General features: G+C 48.5%; 1 protein-coding gene across 2 annotated transcripts in view; it reads left to right on the forward strand.

The window, feature by feature from the left end:
• LOC123759664 (cyclin-dependent kinase 4) overlaps nucleotides 1-20,766 on the forward strand; it is a 404,090-nt gene that overhangs the window by 358,270 nt on the left and 25,054 nt on the right. For both annotated transcript variants that reach the window (XM_069328918.1, XM_045744872.2), the window contains exon 4: nucleotides 20,348-20,486. In XM_069328918.1, coding sequence (XP_069185019.1) covers nucleotides 20,348-20,486 — 139 coding nt within the window. The remainder of the gene's footprint in view (nucleotides 1-20,347; nucleotides 20,487-20,766) is intronic.

Here is a 20,766-nt window from a genome sequence, read left to right on the forward strand (position 1 = left end):
AGAGAGAACTCTTATCATCTTCTTCTTGAGGTTATCTTGAGATGATTTCGGGGCTTTAGTGTCCCCGCGGCCCGGTCCTCGACCAGGCCTCCACCCCCAGGAAGCAGCCCGTGACAGCTGACTAATACCCAGGTACCTATTTTACTGCTAGGTAACAGGGGCATAGGGTGAAAGAAACTCTGCCCATTGTTTCTCGCCGGCGCCCGGGATCGAACCCGGGACCACAGGATCACAAGTCCAGCGTGCTGTCCGCTCGGCCGACCGGCTCCCTAATAAATAACTCTAACAGTGTTAAATTTTTTTTTATATAATCATCTCTAAAAGGTGCCTGATCAAGCAGGCTGTGATTCATACGTCAGATTGCGTGCAGCGACGTCTAACAGTCTGATTGAACAGACCCTCAACCAGCAGGCCTGGTCGGAGACCAGACCGTATGGATATTGATCCTCGATATCAAGGTAATCTCAAGGTAACGCGAGAATTTTGTATGTGGTAATCAGGTCTCCCCTGAATATTATGTCATTTAATTATTTGAGATTTTATTTATTTATTTAGGCATTCAACGTAGTTCAGGTGTCCAGGGGTGAACTTGTACACATGTGTCCAGGGTGAACTTGTACACATGTGTCCAGGGTGAACTTGTACACATGTGTCCAGGGTGAACTTGTACACATGTGTCCAGGGGTGAACTTGTACACATGTGTCCAGGGTGAACTTGTACACATGTGTCCAGGGTGAACTTGTACACATGTGTCCAGGGTGAACTTGTACACATGTGTCCAGGGTGAACTTGTACACATGTGTCCAGGGTAAACTTGTACACATGTGTCCAGGGTGAACTTGTACACATGTCCAGGGTGAACTTGTACACATGTGTCCAGGGTGAACTTGTACACATGTGTCCAGGGGTGAACTTGTACACATGTGTCCAGGGGTGAACTTGTACACATGTGTCCAGGGTGAACTTGTACACATGTGTCCAGGGTGAACTTGTACACTGTGTCCAGGGTGAACTTGTGCACGTGTCCAGGGGTGAACTTGTACACATGTGTCCAGGGTGAACTTGTACACATGTGTCCAGGGTGAACTTGTACACATGTGTCCAGGGTGAACTTGTGCACATGTGTCCAGAGGTGAACTTGTACACATGTGTCCAGGGGTGAACTTGTACACATGTGTCCAGGGTGAACTTGTACACATGTGTCCAGGGTGAACTTGTACACATGTGTCCAGGGTGAACTTGTACACATGTGTCCAGGGATGAACTTGTACACATGTGTCCAGGGTGAACTTGTACACATGTGTCCAGGGGTGAACTTGTACACATGTGTCCAGGGTGAACTTGTACACATGTGTCCAGGGGTGAACTTGTACACACGTGTCCAGGGTGAACTTGTACACATGTGTCCAGGGTGAACTTGTACACATGTGTCCAGGGGTGAACTTGTACACATGTGTCCAGGGGTGTACTTGTACACATGTGTCCAGGGGTGAACTTGTACACATGTGTCCAGGGGTGAACTTGTACACATGTGTCCAGGGGTGAACTTGTACACAAAGGTCGCACAATAGGAATTACTAGCAAAATAGGAGGACTGATTTCCTATCGAACTGAACCCAAAGACTAATTAATCAACACATTAAAATCAGGGTTATCCACCGTGAAAAGCTCAGTCCCCCCCCCTCCCCCCTCGTCCCCCCCTCTCAGAGTACTGTCCTTGCTCTGGTACTTTTGGGGGGGGGTGAGACTACGATGTTTATGAGAGCTGAAACTACGTTTATGAGAGCTGAAACTACGTTTATGAGAGCGGAAACTACGTTCATGAGAGCTGAAACTACAGAGGTCCTACCGCCAGACTGATGTCAAATCCACGTGTTTAAGGAGGCTATGACAACAGTATGTTCAAGGAAGTCACGGCCCAGCTCCTGAGCAGTGGTAGAACCAAAGAAATCTCCTCAGGAACGACACGAACAAACAAGCCACGCTAACGTAACGTGAGACATGTGCGAGTGGTCTGTGAGTAACATATTTAGAGGGAAGTGTGTTGAAAATATTGAACTCCAGTGGCCATCTGTTGGACCATTCCTTCGGTTTGTGAAGGTTGTTCTGTGGCCTCTTGCGTTCTTCCTCTGCCTAAATCCGCGTTAATTCTGCATCATCAGCAAACCGAGAGAGAAATGAGTCTGATCTTCCAGATCTCTGGAAGATCTCTCACGTATATCAGAAACAGATCTGAGTACTCCGCTGGTGACATTCTTAGATCTCCCTCTCACTGTTTTCTGTTTTCTGAAAACTCGCTGTTTTCTGTCGCTTAGGTACTCTTTTTTTATTCACTGAAGAGCCTTACCAGTTACTCCTGCCTGCATCTTCAATTTATGCACCAGTCTCGTATGGGGTACTGTATCAAAGGCTTTCTGACAGTGGAAGAAAATGCAGTGTGCCCACAATGTTCTTTCTTGTCTAATTGTGAGGAAAGGCTGACTGAACTGCATCTCACGTCGCTGGAAGACACAAGAGCTCGGGGAGACATGATCACCACATACACAATTTTCATGGTAATTGATAGGGTAGACATGGATGGATTATTTAACACGGGTGGTACACGAACAGGTGAAGCTGAGTACCCACATGAGCCACAGAGACATTATGAAGAACTTTTTCAGTGTCAGAGTGGTTAGTAAATGGAATGCATTAGGCAGTGATGTGGTGGAGGCTGACTCCATACACAGTTTCAAGTGTAGATATGATAGAGCCCAGTAGGCTCAGGAATCTGTACACCTGTTGATTGACAGTTGAGAGGCGGGACCAAAGAGCCAAAGCTCAACCCCCGCAAGCACAATTAGGTAAGTACACACAACACCCTCCCCCCCCACTCACAACACCCTCTCCCCCACTCACAACACTCCCCTCCACAACACTCTCCCCCCCACAACACTCTTCCCCCCACAACACTCTCCCCTCCACAACACTCTCCCCCACTCACAACACCCTCCCCCCCACAACACCCTCCCCCCCACAACACTCTCCCCCCCCACAACACTCTCCCCCCCACAACACTCTCCCCCACTCACAACACCCTCCCCCCACAACACCCTCCCCCCCACAACACCCTCCCCCCCCACAACACCCTCCCCCCCCACAACACCCCCCCCCCCCCCACTCACCACACAAGTGTAAGCACCATTACCAAGTCGAGCCCCTTACTGTAACAATATACAGGAGTTACAGTGGTGGGTGGTGTTGGTGAGAGGGGGGCGGGGGGGGGGCAACTATGGCTGAACCACTGCTCTCTCAGCCTCCACCACACTCCCACCACACTCCCCACACCTTGTGGTAGCTGGGCTCCCCACCCACACACACACACACACGCCCCCACACACACCCACACGCCCCCACACACACCCACACACACACGCCCACACACACACGCCCACACACACACGCCCACACACACACGCCCACACACACACGCCCACACACACACGCCCACACACACACCCACACACACGCCCCCACACCCCCCCACACGTCAGAAAGCGCTCAGTCACCAACCATTCTCGCCGTGAACAAATCCACGTGATTTTCCTAGCCTGGAATTTCCTTGGAGTCCTAACCTAACATATCGAGGCCCGGACCATGGAAAACGTTCATTTTACGGGGCTTCATTTGTGTTCCTAATGCGTCGCATTTGGAACGAATTCGTCAGTTTCTTTACAAATGCGTGTTAGGGTCTGGTCTAAGGAGGCCTGGACGACGACCGGGCCGCGGGGACGCTTAAGCCCCGGAAGAACCTCTAGGTAACCTCAAGGTAGGGTAGAATGTTGTGGAGGGGGGGGGGGGAGCATGGTCACACTACCAGGCATCAAACATTTTTTATTTCAATATATTATTTCAATTTCAACATTTTTTCTCAGCATTTTTTCTCATTTTTCCTCGGCACCTTACGAAACCTCTCCATCTTTTGATAATTCTGGTCGGGTTGTTTATATTGAGGTTGTAACCTTCACAAGCCAAGGTTATTATGGTTATAAAAAGCCTCGTACGCCTTCCCAGCTCATCAACTCATTGATAAATGTTGAAAGATGTACATGTTTCGTAATGAATGGTGTTAGTGCTTGGTGAATCAGGAGTGTGTGTGTGTGTGTGTGTATTCACCTAATTGTGCTTGCGGGGGTTGAGCTCTGGCTCTTTGGTCCCGCCTGTCAACTTTGAGGGGTACATATCTCTCACAATGGCTGACCTAATGTTTTTTTTTTAGGCTATATTGGGGGTTTAAGTTCCTATATTGGGTTTCTATATTGGGGGGTTAATTATACTTTACACTTTACACCTCTACACTTTAATCACTTTAAGTGAATCTCACTTATATCCCTCACTCTATATTTAACACTTTAATCACTTAAAGTGAATCTCACTTTAAGTGATTAAAGTGTTAAATATAGAGTGAGGGATATATAATGTGTCTAGGTAACTTGAGTGTAAGTTGAGATCACTTCTCACCTCACTTAAATACTGGTGCATAATGAAACACTTACATTAGGATAATAAACACTTTGGCTGTGGTTCCGGGAGTCATTGTACCCTTTGGGGGCCCTCTTGATCGGCCAGACTATTGCTGTTTGCGGCTCGTATCCACACGTGAGCGCCACAGCCTCGTAGATCAGGTACCATAACTAGGGCAGACTACGGCTCTAGGATAAACAACTCTGGAAATCGTCCACAGGTAATCCCCAGAGCAGCAGGCCGTTCTGGTAATTTGTCACTCCGTAAACAATCCGACTGTTTTGTCTGGCCAAAAACATGCGAACGCCAGCAACCCACCTAACGTCTCCAAGCTGATGTAAACCAAGCCTTCAAGCTGGTGTAAACCAAGCCTCCAAGCTGATGTAAACCAAGCCTTCAAGCTGGGGTAAACCAAGCCTCCAAACTGATGTAGACCAAGCCTTCAAGCTGATGTAGACCAAGCCTCCAAGCTGATGTAAACCAAGCCTCCAAGCTGATGTAGACCAAGCCTCCAAGCTGATGTAGACCAAGCCTCCAAGCTGATGTAGACCAAGCCTCCAAGCTGATGTAGACCAAGCCTTCAAGCTGATGTAGACCAAGCCTCCAAGCTGATGTAGACCAAGCCTTCAAGCTGATGTAGACCAAGCCTCCAAGCTGATGTAGACCAAGCCTTCAAGCTGATGTAGACCAAGCCTTCAAGCTGATGTAAACCAAGCCTCCAAGCTGATGTAGACCAAGCCTTCAAGCTGATGTAAACCAAGCTTCCAAGCTGATGTAGACCAAGCCTTCAAGCTGATGTAAACCAAGCCTCCAAGCTGATGTAGACCAAGCCTCCAAGCTGATGTAGACCAAGCCTTCAAGCTGATGTAAACCAAGCCTCCAAGCTGATGTAAACCAAGCCTCCAAGCTGATGTAGACCAAGCCTTCAAGCTGATATAGACCAAGCTTCCAAGCTGATGTAGACCAAGCCTCCAAGCTGATGTAGACCAAGCCTCCAAGCTGATGTAGACCAAGCCTTCAAGCTGATGTAAACCAAGCCTCCAAACTGATGTAAACCAAGCCTCCAAGCTGATGTAAGCCAAACCTCCAAGCTGATGTAAACCAAGCATCCAAACTGATGTAAACCAAGCCTCCAAGCTGATGTAAACCAAGCCTCCAAGCTGATGTAAACCAAGCCTCCAAGCTGATGTAGACCAAACCTCCAAGCTTATGTAGACAAAGCCACCAAGCTTATGTAAACCAAGCCTCCAAGCTTATGTAAACCAAGCCTCCAAGCTGGTGTAAACCTAGCCTCCAAGCTGGTGTAAACCAAACCTCCAAGCTGGTATAAACCCAGCCTTCAAGCTGATGTAAACCAAGCCTCCAAGCTGATGTAGACCAAGCCTCCAAGCTGGTGTAAACGAAACCTCCAAGCTGGTATAAACCCAGCCTTCAAGCTGATGTAGACCAAGCCTCCAAGCTGGTGTAAACCAAACCTCCAAGCTGGTATAAACCCAGCCTTCAAGCTTATGTAAACCAAGCCTCCAAGCTGGTGTAAACCAAACCTCCAAGCTGGTATAAACCCAGCCTTCAAGCTTATGTAAACCAAGCCTCCAAGCTGGTAACAGAAAATACGGTCAGCATCCTGTACGTTAACAAAAAAATCAGTGGACAAGTCGGTGCAGGAAGTGGCTGACCAACCAGGCTGTAGTGGTGGGTACACGGGGCTCCGTGGGCCGCTCCAAGAGCCGCCTATACAGTATACCTACTGCCACAACCTTTTATATCAAGTTGACATACGCCAGGGCCCCGGGCCGGGCTTGGGGAGTAGACAGACTCTCGAAATGGAGTCCAGGCAAACTCCAGGTAAATTATGAGCTGAGTCACACACATATATATATATATATATATATATATATATATATATATATATATATATATATATATATATATATATATATATATATATATACATATATATACACACATTATATAGACTCTATATACGTGTATATAGAGTCACAGCTTAGTGGGAGCTGGGAACTCTTGGGAGTGGACTAAGAAAACGTTGTAGGTAGAGAGCTTAAACTCTCAGAACCTCATCCAGGTACAATCCAGGTACAGGTGCTGGAGTATTTTGTCGCATTCACTGCCCCTAGCAGTGATATTCATTTACCTAGCAGTAAAATAGGTACCTGGGTGTTAGTCAGCTGTCACGGGCTGCTTCCTGGGGGTTGGAGGCCTGGTCGAGGACCGGGCCGCGGGGACACTAAAAAAAAGCCCCGAAATCATCTCAAGATAACCTCAAGATAGCCCCAGTCAAGGCTGGGGAAGTTGCTTTACTTGTGGTATGAACAGAGATTTTCCCTGAATTTACCTAATGGCCACTAGTTCTAGTGGTCTCGATGGGGGACAGGAAGCCGACGGCTTGTCAAAGAAAGATTTCCCCCATTGCTGGTTGATCAGTCCAGCAACCAGGAGGCCTGGTCGACGACCGGGCCGTGGGGACGCTAAGCCCCGGAAGCACCTCAAGGTAGGATTTTTTTCGTCTTGTATTTTTAATTTGAGTCTTGAACACTGTCACGCCTGGTTGGTGCTCGTGTTAGTCCCGAGACACTGAACCCCGAGACACTGAACACTGTCACGCCTGGTTGGTGCTCGTGTTAGTCCCGAGACACTGAACCCCGAGACACTGAACACTGTCACGCCTGGTTGGTGCTCGTGTTAGTCCCGAGACACTGAACCCCGAGACACTGAACCCCGAGACACTGAACCCTGAGACACTGAACCCCGAGACACTGAACCCCGAGACACTGAACCCCGAGACACTGAACCCTGAGACACTGAACCCTGAGACACTGAACCCTGAGACACTGAACCCCGAGACACTGAACCCCGAGACACTGAACCCCGAGACACTGAACCCCGAGACACTGAACCCTGAGACACTGAACCCCGAGACACTGAACCCTGAGACACTGAACCCTGAGACACTGAACCCCGAGACACTGAACCCCGAGACACTGAACCCTGAGACACTGAACCCTGAGACACTGAACCCCGAGACACTGAACCCTGAGACACTGAACCCTGAGACACTGAACCCCGAGACACTGAACCCCGAGACACTGAACCCCGAGACACTGAACCCCGAGACACTGAACCCCGAGACACTGAACCCCGAGACACTGAACCCCGAGACACTGAACCCCGAGACACTGAACCCCGAGACACTGAACCCTGAGACACTGAACCCTGAGACACTGAACCCCGAGACACTGAACCCCGAGACACTGAACCCCGAGACACTGAACCCCGAGACACTGAACCTCGAGACACTGAACCCCGAGACACTGAACCCCGAGACACTGAACCCCGAGACACTGAACCCTGAGACACTGAACCCCGAGACACTGAACCCCGAGACACTGAACCCCGAGACACTGAACCCCGAGACACTGAACCCCGAGACACTGAACCCCGAGACACTGAACCCCGAGACACTGAACCCTGAGACACTGAACCCCGAGACACTGAACCCCGAGACACTGAACCCCGAGACACTGAACCCCGAGACACTGAACCCCGAGACACTGAACCCCGAGACACTGAACCCTGAGACACTGAACCCCGAGACACTGAACCCCGAGACACTGAACCTTTCCTGGTGTGACGACTGATTTAGTTCTGGGAACATTTGTTCTCGACTGTTATACAGGGAAAGGTTGAGAAGTGCCTCAATAAAACATTGAAATTATTGTGTAAAGTCCCTCAAGTTATACTCATCTTGAGGTTATCTTGAGAGGATTTCGGGGCTTAGCGTCCCCGCGGCCCTGTCCTCGATATTGCCGCCTTTTTGTTACATATCTCCAGGAAGCAACCCGTAGCAGCGGTCTTAACTTCCAGGTACCTATTTACTGCTAGGTAACAGGGAGCATCAGGGTGAAAGAAACTGCCCATTTGTTTCCGCCTCCACTGGGGATCGAACCCGGAACCTCAGGACTACGAATCCGAAGCGCTGTCCACTCAGCTGTCAGGTCCCTATAACTCATACTATTTCTCATTGATGTAAATGATCTAATCTCAGGAGCAGAGTCCTATATGTCGATGTTTGTGGACAATTCAAAGTTAATGAGAAGAGTGTAAAGAAATGATGATACTTCAAGAAGACTTTAGCAAATGGTGAAATTGGTCCAAGAAATGTCTATTAGAGTTCAACACGAGCAAGTGCAAGATAATGCAAATGGGAACAGTTGCCAGGAGAGCTTAAGGATGGGACACCATGAAGGGAAATTATCTTCCTATAGCGACCATAGAAAAAGAGCCGAGGGTGGATGCAACAGAGCCTACCTCTGGAGGCACATATAAAGAGGACAACATCAGCAGCAAACTCTACAATGGCAAAAGTCAGAACATTGTTCACAAACCTAAATAAAGAGGCATTTAGAATATTGGTCACCACTTAAGTGAGACCGGTCTTAAGACCTAGCTGCCCCATCGTGTAACCCACACCTTAAACAATACAAAGAAACAAGAAAATTGAATGAGATTTGCAACGAAGTTCGTCACGGAGCTGGAGTGTGAAGAAAGACTGAAGGAACTAGACCTGACGTCACTAGAGAAAAGGGAAGAGAGGAGGCATAATTGACTTAAATATTTTAAATAAATAAGGAGTCGGTCGGCCGAGCGAACAGCACGCTTGACTTGTGATCCTGTAGTCCTGGGTTCGATCACAGGCGCCGGCTAGAAACAATGGGGCAGAGTTTCTTTCACCCTATGCCCCTGTTACCTAGCAGTAAAATAGGTACCTGGGTGTTAGTCACCTGTCACGGGCTGCTTCCTGGGGGTGGAGACCTGGTCGAGGACCGGGCCGCGGGGACACTAAAGCCCCGAAATCATCTCAAGATAACCTCAAGAAGATAACCTGGGGGGGGGAATAACAAAGTGGAAAAAAGAGATGTATAACATGAATAAGAATATAATGAAAGGGTATGAATAGCAGCTTGAGACTCTGATGAGTCTTAGAGATATTTTAAATGTTTCTTTTAGCGTAAGAGTAGAGGAAGAATTAAAGGAACTACAGGAGCAGGTAGTGGGGACAAGCGCCTTATATAATGTCAAAAGTACTCAGTAGCTATGATGGGGGAAGAGAGTAAGAGCCATTGTGTTAGATAACTAGCTGCCAGAAAGGAGGGATCCAAGAGCTAAAGCTCGATCCTGAAGACGCAAATAGGTGAGTACAGGCTCAAATAGGTGAGTACACACCTAATTGGGAAGGAGAGATGGAATTATCAGGGGAAAGCGCCAAACAATTAGACTATATAGCACTTGGAAGGGATCAGGATAAGGATTTGGGCTGGGACAGGGGAAAGGAATGGTGCCCAACCACTTGGACGGTCGGGGATTGAACGCCGACCTGCATGAAGGGAGACCGTCGCTCTACCGTCCAGCCCAAGTGGTGGGACCAAAGAGCCGAAGGTCAACCCCCGCAAGCACAACTAGGTAAGTAAACACACACACACACACACACACACACACACACACACACACACACACACACACACACACACACACACACACGCAGAAACATATAAAAGGGCAAGCTTTAGGAGATCTGGCAACAGTGTGTAAGACGCCCCATAACATATGGTATAATAATGAGGATGGAGTTAGAAATAAAGCTGAGGAAATAATAGAATGGGTTAGAGATAAAGATCCAGATATGATAGCAATAGTGGAAACAAAGAAAAACAAAAATGATCTCGGATTTAACATTTTCGAGAGAATACCAGTTAAAAGAAAGTGGAAGTTTGAGGAACTTGAAGATAATAATTCAAATGGATACACAGGCTACATCACTGGAACCTTGACAGCAGGTGGACAAAGTTATACATTGTTGTGATGTATAACCCGCAACAAACAACAGGAGACTCAGGCAAGAATATGATGACACAAACAAAGTATAAACAGATGAACATCAAAGGACAGCAGCACACACAGAATAAGAGCTATACTACTAATCATGGGCGACCTAAATAATGAAGAGATTGATTGGGAACCAACAACACCCCTATGACGGAGAAGCAAGACTGGTGGAACAAAATTACTGGCAGTTATGGAGAGGAACTTCTTAACACAACATGTAAAAGATGACACAAAAGTAGGGGGAACATGTGCTTAGTGTACTGGGTCTGATCTTCACCTAAAATGTGGTTTCGATTAGGCAACGGAAAAATAACTACTGTTTAGCAGTGACAAGTTCCAGGTACTGAGGTATGGTGGAGACGAGAAACTTGAAATAAACACAAGGTACAGGATACAACACAATCAGACCTACTCATAGACTCTCTACTTATATTCTAAGCTGCATCACTTATGAACCCATCCCTGCCCTTGTGTGGCAGTGCACAATAGAAAGTTGTTTTCACATATCCACACATTAAAACATTGATTGTAACCGTGATATATATGTGCTTCAGCCTACAGTTTAGACCTATTGTCTTATGTATGACCCTCTGTCCTGCGTGACAGTGAATACTAGCATTAACCTCAATTTAATAAGACTATCAAAATCCTCAGATTAGGCAAAATTGTAATTAATTTTGTCAATAAAGATGTTAATAATAATAATAACTCATAGAAGGAAAGCAACACTTGATAGATCTGGGAATTCTGATGTCTGACGACCTGACATTTAGTGAACATAACCGAGCAAATATAGCGGCGGCCAGGAACATGATAGGATGGATTATGAGAACGTTCACATCCAGAGATCCCACAGCAATGGTAATACTGTTTAAATCACTGGTGCTGTCCCGTCTTGAGTATTGTTCGGTACTCACTTCCCCTTTCAGAGCGGGAGAGATCATTTACACCGTTGTAGTTCGAACAAAAGTCGTCAGTGAAGCACTTGTTCCGGAAGTGTTCGGATGTCATCAGTTGTGAGTCGTGTGAAAACAGTTTTTTATTCATAAACAGCTGGGGGGTTTGGCGGGTGGATGGAATCACTTTTGGGTGTGGAGGACGGGCTGGTTGATGACGGAGTCGGAGCAGCTCTTATTGAATTGAACTATCAGGGGTAAGCGCCAAGCCATTACGACTATATAGCACTTGGAAGGGATCAGGATAAGGATTAGGGATGGGACGGATGATTGTGTTACCTTACTTGCCAGTAACTTGACATTAGGTTTAGTTGATTCCTAATGGATATAAATAATTACTTCGTCAAATAAATGAATTTTGACGGCCAGGTATCAGGTAAGCGAATGTAGGACAAGAGCTCTTAGGTCAGTCCGTCCTCCTAAGGTTTCCCATCGTCAAGAAAACGGCCAGTTTAAAGTGGTCTCTCCTAACCTACCAGACGACCCAAAACAGAAAACGGGACAGTACGTCACTTTCGCCAGCCGCTTCCATATTTCTAATACAATAATTTCTAATTTTTGGGCCTTATGTAACGCCTACGTGCGAAAAGCAACGTTCCTTGTAGGAGGACAGGTTGCTGAGGCTGCAGGGTCGCCGTGAACGCCAAGAAGAGTCGCCGAGAACCCCAGACGTGGGTCAAAACAAAGGCTGTTCAGTGAATAATAAAATACACAAATTTGTGCGGTGTTTGTATCAATGTTATGTTTTACACGCACGGGGCGAGGGTCGTGGGCGGCACGGGGCGGGGGTGGTGGGCGGCACGGGGCGGGGGTCGTGGGCGGCACGGGGCGGGGGTGGTGGGCGGCACGGGGCGGGGGTCGTGGGCGGCACGGGGCGGGGGTCGTGGGCGGCACGGGGCGAGGGTCGTGGGCGGCACGGGGCGGGGGTGGTGGGCGGCACGGGGCGGGGGTCGTGGGCGGCACGGGGCGAGGGTCGTGGGCGGCACGGGGCGAGGGTCGTGGGCGGCACGGGGCGGGGGTCGTGGGCGGCACGGGGCGGGGGTGGTGGGCGGCACGGGGCGGGGGTCGTGGGCGGCACGGGGCGGGGGTCGTGGGCGGCACGGGGCGGGGGTCGTGGGCGGCACGGGGCGGGGATGGTGGGCGGCACGGGGCGGGGGTGGTGGGCGGCACGGGGCGGGGGTGGTGGGCGGCACGGGGCGGGGGTGGGCGGGAGGGAGCAGATAGCCAGCGTGATGGAAGAGCTGAAGACATGAAGGGAAGAACATACTTAAGTACTTGAGAATAATGGTGTGTGTGTGTGTGTGTGTGTGTGTGTGTGTGTGTGTGTGTGTGTGTGTGTGTGTGTGTGTGTGTGTGTGTGTACTCACCTAATTGTACTCACCTAATTGTGCTTGCGGGGGTTGAGCTTTGACTCTTTGGTCCCGCCTCTCAACTGTCAATCAACTGGTGTACAGATTCCTGAGCCTACTGGGCTCTATCATACCTACATTTGAAACTTGGTATGGAGTCAGCCTCCACCACATCACTTCCTAGTGCATTCCATTTATTAACTACTCTGACACTGAAAAAATTCTTTCTAACGTCTCTGTGGCTCATCTGGGTACTAAGTTTCCACCTGTGTGTGTGTGTGTGTGTGTGTGTGTGTGTGTGTGTGTGTGTGTGTGTGTGTGTGTGTGTGTGTGTGTGTGTGTGTGTGTGTGTGTGTGTGTGTGTATTCACCTAGTTGTGCTTGCTGGGGTTGAACTTTGCTCTTTTGGCCCACCTTTCAACTGTCAATCAACTGTTTCTAACTACTAACCCCCCCCCCCCCACACACACACACACTTCACATTAGAGCAAGGGGAAGTTCCAGAAAAGAGGGGAATAGTTAACCAGGAACCACTAGAAGAGTTTGAGATTACCAGTGGGAAAGTAAGGAAGTGTTTACTAGAGTTGGATGTGACAAAGGCTATAGACCGGGATGGAATCTCCCCTTGGATACTAAAGGAAGGGGCAGAAGCACTGTGCCTGCCACTCTCCATAGTGTATAACAAATCACTGGTAACAGGGAAATTACAAAAAATTTGGAAGACTGGTTGATACCTGGTTGATGGAGTTCTGGGAGTTCTTCTACTACCAAAGCCCGGCCCGAGGCCAGGCTTGACTTGTGAGAGTTTGGTCCACCAGGCTGTTGCTTGGAGTGGCCTGCTAATGTAGTCCCGCTAATGAGACTGCTAATGTAGTCCCTATATACAAGAAGGGGGATAAACAGGAGGCACTGAACTACAGGCCAGTGTCCCTAACCTGCATACCATTCAAGCTGATGGAGAAGATTCCACATGTTCCAGATGTTCCACAAGCGAAAAAAGCTTGTGGAACATCTGGAGCGAAAGAACTTTGTAACACAGCATCATCATGGGTTCAGGGATGGCAGGTCCTGCCTCACAGGATTAATTGAATTTTATGACAAGGCAACAAAAATCAGGCAAGAAAGAGAAGGGTGGGCAGACTGCATAATTTTGAATTGGCCAGAAAGCCTTTGATACAGTACCACACAAGAGGCTAGTGAAAAAGCTGGAGATGCAGGCAGGAGTGAAAGGGAAGGTACTCCATTGGATAAGGGAGTACCTCAGCAACAGAAGACAGCGAGTCACTGTGAGGGGTGAGGCCTCAGATTGGCGAGATGTCACCAGTGGAGTCCCGCAGGGTTCGGTCCTTGGACTTCTACTGTTTCTGATATATGTAAATGATCTCCCAGAGGGTATAGAATCGTTCCTCTCATTGTTTGCTGATGATGCAAAAATTATGAGGAGGATTAAAACAGAGGATGATAGTAGGGGCTACAAGATGACCTAGACAGACTGAATGACAAATGGCTACTGAAGTTCAACCCGAGTAAATGCAAGGTCATGAAACTAGGCGGTGGAAACTGGAGGCTAGACACAGGACACTGAATGGGAAATGAAGTACTTCAGGAAACGGACAGAGAGAAAGATCTAGGAGTTGGTATCACACCAAACCTGTCTCCTGAAGCCCACATAAAAAAAATTACATCTGCGGCATACGCGAGGCTGGCTAACATCAGAACAGCCTTCAGGAACCTGTGTAAGGAATCATTCAGAACCTTATATACCACATATGTAAGACCAATCCTGGAGTATGCGGCCCCAGCATGGAGCCCGTACCTTGTCAAGCACAAGCCGAAACTGGAAAAAGTTCAGAGGTATGCCACTAGGCTAGTCCCAGAACTAAGAGGCATAAGTTACGAGGAAAGGGTGCGGGAAATGCACCTCACGACACTGGAAGACAGTAGAGTAAGAGGAGACATGATCACTACCTACAAAATTCTCAGAGGAATTGACAGGGTAGATAAGGATAAACTTTTTAAAACGGGTGGTATGCGAACAAGGAGACACAGGTGGAAACTGAGTATCCAAATGAGCCACAGGGACGTTAGAAAGAACTTTTTCAGTGTCAGAGTAGTTAATAGGTAGAATGCACTAGGAAGTGATGTGGTGGAGGCTGACTCCATACACAGTTTCAAATGTAGATATGATAAGAGCCCAGTAGGCTCAGGAATCTGTACACCAGTTGATTGACGGTTGAGAGGCGGGACCAAAGAGCCAGAGTTCAACCCCCGCAAGCACAACTAAGTGAGTACACACACCCAGGAAGCAGCCCGTAACAGCTATCAAACTCCCAGGTACCTAAAGTCCTAGGTAACAGGGGCATCAGGGTGAAAGAAACTGTCCATTTGTTTCTGCCTAGTCAGGGAATCGAACCCTGACCAGGCCTCCACCCCCAGGAAGCAGCCCGTGACAGCTGACTAACACCCAGGTACCTATTTTACTGCTAGGTAACAGGGGCATAGGGTGAAAGAAACTCTGCCCATTGTTTCTCGCCGGCGCCCGGGATCGAACCCGGTACCACAGGATCATAAGTCCAGCGTGCTGTCCGCTCGGCTCGACTGGGGAGGACGAGGAGGGGGGACGAGGAGGGGGGAGGGGAAGAGAGCACTCAAGCACATGAGAATAATAACCAGTCCTCCTGGTGACGGATGGACAGTGATGGCTGGAGGGAGGGAGGGAGAGGGCAGAAGGAGGGAGGGAGGGAGGGAGGGAGAGAAGGAGGGAAGGAGAGGGCAGAGGGAGGGGAAGAGGGCAGAGGGAGTGAGTGAGAGGGCGGAGGGAGGGAGGGAAGGAGAGGGCAGAGGGAGGGAGGGAAGGAGAGGGCAGAGGGAGGGAAGGAGAGGGCAGAGGGAGTGAGGGAGAGGGCAGAGGGAGGGAGGGAGTGAGGGAGAGGGCAGAGAGGGAGGGAGGGAGGGAGAAGGCAGAGGGAGGGAGGGAGGGAAGGAGAAGGCAGAGGGAGTGAGGGAGAGGGCAGAGGGAGGAAGGGAGTGAGGGAGAGGGCAGAGAGGGAGGGAGGGAAGGAGAAGGCTGAGGGAGAGAGGGAGGGAGGGAAGAGCCACACGCAGGAATCGAGTGAGTCAGCAATGGCACATCTCACTGGTGATGTCATCTACCAGAACATTCCATAACTTAAAACGAGCAGTCGTTAAACGGCCAGAGATGACAATCACCACCACTGGAGACTGATCACTAGGCCTAGGCTCCAGTACTAGGCCTGGGGCTGGTCATTAGACCCTCTTAACAGGTCACCTGAAGACCCAAACAAGCTTTTGTCTACTAGAGACGTGGTTCATGCTGCAATGGCTGTATATTCACTCATAGGCCTAATAAATTCACTTTTCGAGGCAAAATTGAGGAAAAAATAGGCCTAGACTTGGGGTTTTATATGTATATGGTCGTTTATAACATAGTAAAGGGCACTGCCGACAGCCTATTGACCCATATATGGCAGCTTCTATTTATATCCACCCAAATTCACTCATATATATATATGTCTAACCTTCGCGTGAAACAATCGAATTACCCCAGGTCTATTATATTACCCGGTAATTTGTTTTGTATATTTGTTTAATTTGTTTACCGGTAATTTACCAACCGGTAACTTGTTCCACAAATCAACGGCCCTTTTTAAAAACCATTATTTACCCAGGTCTTTCCTGAAACTAAAATTATTCAATTTATATTCACTGTTTGGTGTTCGCGTTTAAGCAAGCCTCGGCTTGGGTATTTGGCCCAGGTTGGTCCTTGTGTGTTCGGCTCGATCACCAGGCGTCGTTGTGTCCATAGTGAACACCACTGTTCAGGACGTGTTCACCAAGATAGGGAGTCAATCACCAAGACGAAGGGTCACTCACATGACCTGAGGCTCGATTAACAGCCCCGGAAGTCGATCACTCACGGAAGTGGGGGATCGATCACCAGGACATGGAGGGGGCCACATTCCAAAATCATAAGGCCAATTACCGAAGCAGTCAAAATCTGTTTGTAATTTTCCAAGTAAATTTCCTAGCCTCACTCAAATTTGCAAGGGGAATGGTCTGGGATATGGGATGGGATTCCCCTCTCTGCCTGGAGCATACCTGAAAAGGGAGTTCTTCTCCTCGAGCCCGGCCTGAGGCCAGGCTCGACTTGTGATAACTTGGTCCAACAGGCTGTTGTTGCTTGCCGCTGCCTGGCCTCAGGTCGGGCTCGGGGAGAATTTCTGAGACTCTCTTCAGGTAAGACAAGGTGTGACGAGTTCTGGTGCTCGGTATATTTAAGATAATCACCCGCTGTAGCCCAGCTCCACCATACTGTATAGTAGCCTTTATGGCTTAGTGACCGTCTTACATATATTGACCTAATGGACAGTTATATAGTTGAATTTGGTACTATTCACTTTTAAGAGTCTGGAAAAAAATAAAGCTAAAAACCATAGTTAAATATTCCTAAGCCTAGTATAGCACATATATATGTACTATATTAGGCCTAGGATGCTTTAGCTAGGTTAGGTTAGTTTTATTAGTATAAATACAAAACCTTTTCCAGTTTGTGCAAATTCAATAATACCAAATTGTCCATTACGTCAGTATATATACGTATGTACGATTGTCCGTATAGTTACTATAAGTTCTATCTAAATAAAAGGATTGGTTGTCCAGTCAATCCATTTTATCCATTATCCAATCCATGCAAATCCATTTAATTTCAGTTATTTATTATGCACCCAATACCCATCCCGAGGGCGGTGGTGGAAAGGGTTACAGAGGCACATAATGGGTTCAGGGACAAGTTTTATTGTAGGGTCCTGCGCGGGCCCTAAGCCTCTGGCTGGCGGTAAATGGCTTAGCGAATGAAACACCCCAACAGCTGACTCATGACTGCTTCTCCGTGTAAACAATGTTTCATCGTTGACCCCTTGTATACACCTCTCGCAACATCTGAGGTCAACTGACCTCAGATGTTGCGTGAGGTGTATACAAGGTGTCCCCCCTTACTCCCTCTTTACTACACCCCCCTCCTTATTCCCCTCCCCCCGCCCTCTTCCCAACTGCCCCTCCCATTGTACTAATCCCCAGCCTGTTCTCTCCCCTGGTGCCCATCCATCGCGGCTCTCTAGACTCTGAATGAAATAATAATGGTGTCTCCAGATAGCCTTTGTCCCCCCTTAAGCATAACATCCTCCCTGCACCAGATCATATGAGCGGCCGCTGCGGATCATGGCCCTTGTGGGGGCCTGGCAGAGGGCCGAGTTTCCCGAGAGTGTTCTCCACAGATCTGCTACTGATCTACATAGCCTAGATGGACCGCGGACGCGTGACACACACCCAGGCCAGTACGGGCTCTCACGATAGGGAAGGACGAGGCTTCTCGCCCTTAGGAGCGTGAGCGTGTGTATGTCTTGCGCCCCCAGGGATGTGGTGGGGAGGACAGCGCCGTCACCATTACTACGGCCTGCATTTGTGTGTGGCGGAGAGTTGCCGTAGTAGTGATGCACGGCAAATGGCGCAGAAATTGGATAAAATGGGGATATGATACCGAGGGAGGCGGCGACGGGGCAACGTGTGGAGGGCGAGTACAGAGGGACGGGGGTCGGGTTGGCAGGGTAAGTGTGGGAATAAGATAATCCCATTGTGTGATGAGAGGTGATGGTGGCGAGGTGTGCTGGGTCCCCCCGTGCTACGCTGCTCGTGCCTTGCCCCACCCTATCTTCCCCCTCCCCATCTTCCCCACTCCCTCTCTGTCTGCCCACTCGCTGCCATTTACCCTGGGGTTGGGCATGCGTGGGAGTTGTAAAGGTAGAGTGCCTCATGCTCTTATTACGGGGAGAGTGGCTGGGGTACCCCTAGTGCATCGCGGCCTCTGCTCGATGCACGCGTCCCTCAACTCAACTCACGGGAAATAGGCTTTGTACTCGTCTCATTGTTCCTAATTATTCATGACGGTGTAGTTCATGATCCATTACTGCCCGTATGGCCCGTCATCATCCTTTATCAAGGCAAATAAAAGGTCCCGACAGAGAGGATTAGCTTGAATAATAGAAGTAGCCGCAGCGACTCGCCTTACGCAGCGCCACCCACCACTCCCCCTCCACAACTGTTGCTTGGACTGTACTTATGCTCCGTGAGGACACGCGCGGCGGCGGGAGCTGTCCTCCAGTACTGCTCACTGCCTTAACGTGTATGGGGCAGCGTTCGTCATTTATTATTGGCTTCATCGGCGGCGGACACCAGGCGCTGGCGAGAGTAATGCACTGTGAACTCACATTAACTTGACGTATCAGTGATACGTCACACAGGTACAATGATACATCACGTAGGTACAATGATACATCATGTAGGTACAATGATACTTCACGTAGGTACAATGATACATCACGTAGGTACAATGATACATCACGTAGGTACAATGATACATCACGTAGGTACAATGATACATCACGTAGGTACAATGATACATCATGTAGGTACAATGATACTTCACGTAGGTACAATGATACTTCACGTAGGTACAATGATACATCACGTAGGTACAATGATACATCACGTAGATACATTGATATATCACGTAGGTACAATGATACTTCACGTAGGTACAATGATACATCTGGTTGATACCTGGTTGATGGGGTTCTGGGAGTTCTTCTACTCCCCAAGCCCGGCCCGAGGCCAGGCTCGACTTGTGAGAGTTTGGTCCACCAGGCTGTTGCTTGGAGCGGCCCGCAGGGCCACGTACCCACCACAGCCCGGCTGATCCGGAACTTCTCTTAGAAAACCGTCCAGTTTTCTCTTGAAGATGTCCACGGTTGTTCCGGCAATATTTCTTATGCTCGCTTATGCCCCCCAACATCATGTAGGTACAATGATACATCATGTAAGTACAATGATACATCACGTATGTACAATGATACATCGCGTAGGTACAATGATACATCACGTAGGTACAATGATACATCACGTAGGTACAATGAATACATCACGTAGGTACAATGATACATCACGTAGGTACAATGATACTTCACGTAGGTACAATGATACTTCACATAGGTACAATGAATACATCACGTAGGTACAATGATACATAATCAGTAGGAGTATTCCTACTGATTTTCATAATGATACGTCACGTTAATGTGATTTCATTGTGCATTTGAAGAGAAGCGTTGGAGGTGAACAACTACTGTATGGGGGAGGGGGGTCAATGCTTGCAGCCCTGAGTGGGCTTCAGTGGAAGCCTTCGGACCTCTAGAGGATTCAGCTAAATCCCAAATTGCATTGGTTTTTATCATATCGTGGTGTAGTGGTGTAGGGCGTGTGCTTGCGAGCACCAAGTGTGGCCGTCTTCAGGAGAGTTTTCTTCAAGAAGTGCCGGACCAACTGGACTGTGGTGGCAATGCGGGCCTGCGGGCCGCTCCAAGCAACAGCCTGGTGGACCAAACTCTCACAAGGGCGGGCTTGGGGAGGAGAACAACTCCCAAAACTCCATCCAGGTACAATCCAGGTAGTGGTAAACTTTGTTAGTACTAGGTTCCGCTGTTGAGCTAGGTATTATTTCCAACTAAAGCGCTAACGCCAGAGGTTGCCACAATAGGAAATAACAGCGTTGGTGTGTTGCAGGTTGTTGGACATCTGCCAGGGAAGAGTGGAGCAGGAGCAGCGCCTCAACCTCGTCCTGGTGTTCGAGTACGTCAACCAGGACCTTTACCACTACCTCAAGGCCTGCCCCTCCCCCGGCCTCGACCAGTCAAGGATTAAGGTCAGTAATTGGAGTATTATCGGTACCTGTAACAACCTGTACCTCTAACAACCTGTACCTGTAGCAGCTGTTGAGACGAAGTAGAAAAATTCTCACACAGGATTTTATATCTAAAATAAAATAACAATTGTGAGGGAGGCTAGAATTAAAAACTGAATGGATTAATCGCAAAATAAATATATAAATATATATATATACATATTATATATATACTTTCCTTCTGAAGATGTATTAATATACGGAAGTACTTAAGGAAATTCTTGTTTCAATTCTTTCTCCA

The sequence above is a fragment of the Procambarus clarkii genome, chromosome 22 (genome assembly GCF_040958095.1).
Source record: "Procambarus clarkii isolate CNS0578487 chromosome 22, FALCON_Pclarkii_2.0, whole genome shotgun sequence".
Taxonomy (NCBI): domain Eukaryota; kingdom Metazoa; phylum Arthropoda; class Malacostraca; order Decapoda; family Cambaridae; genus Procambarus; species Procambarus clarkii.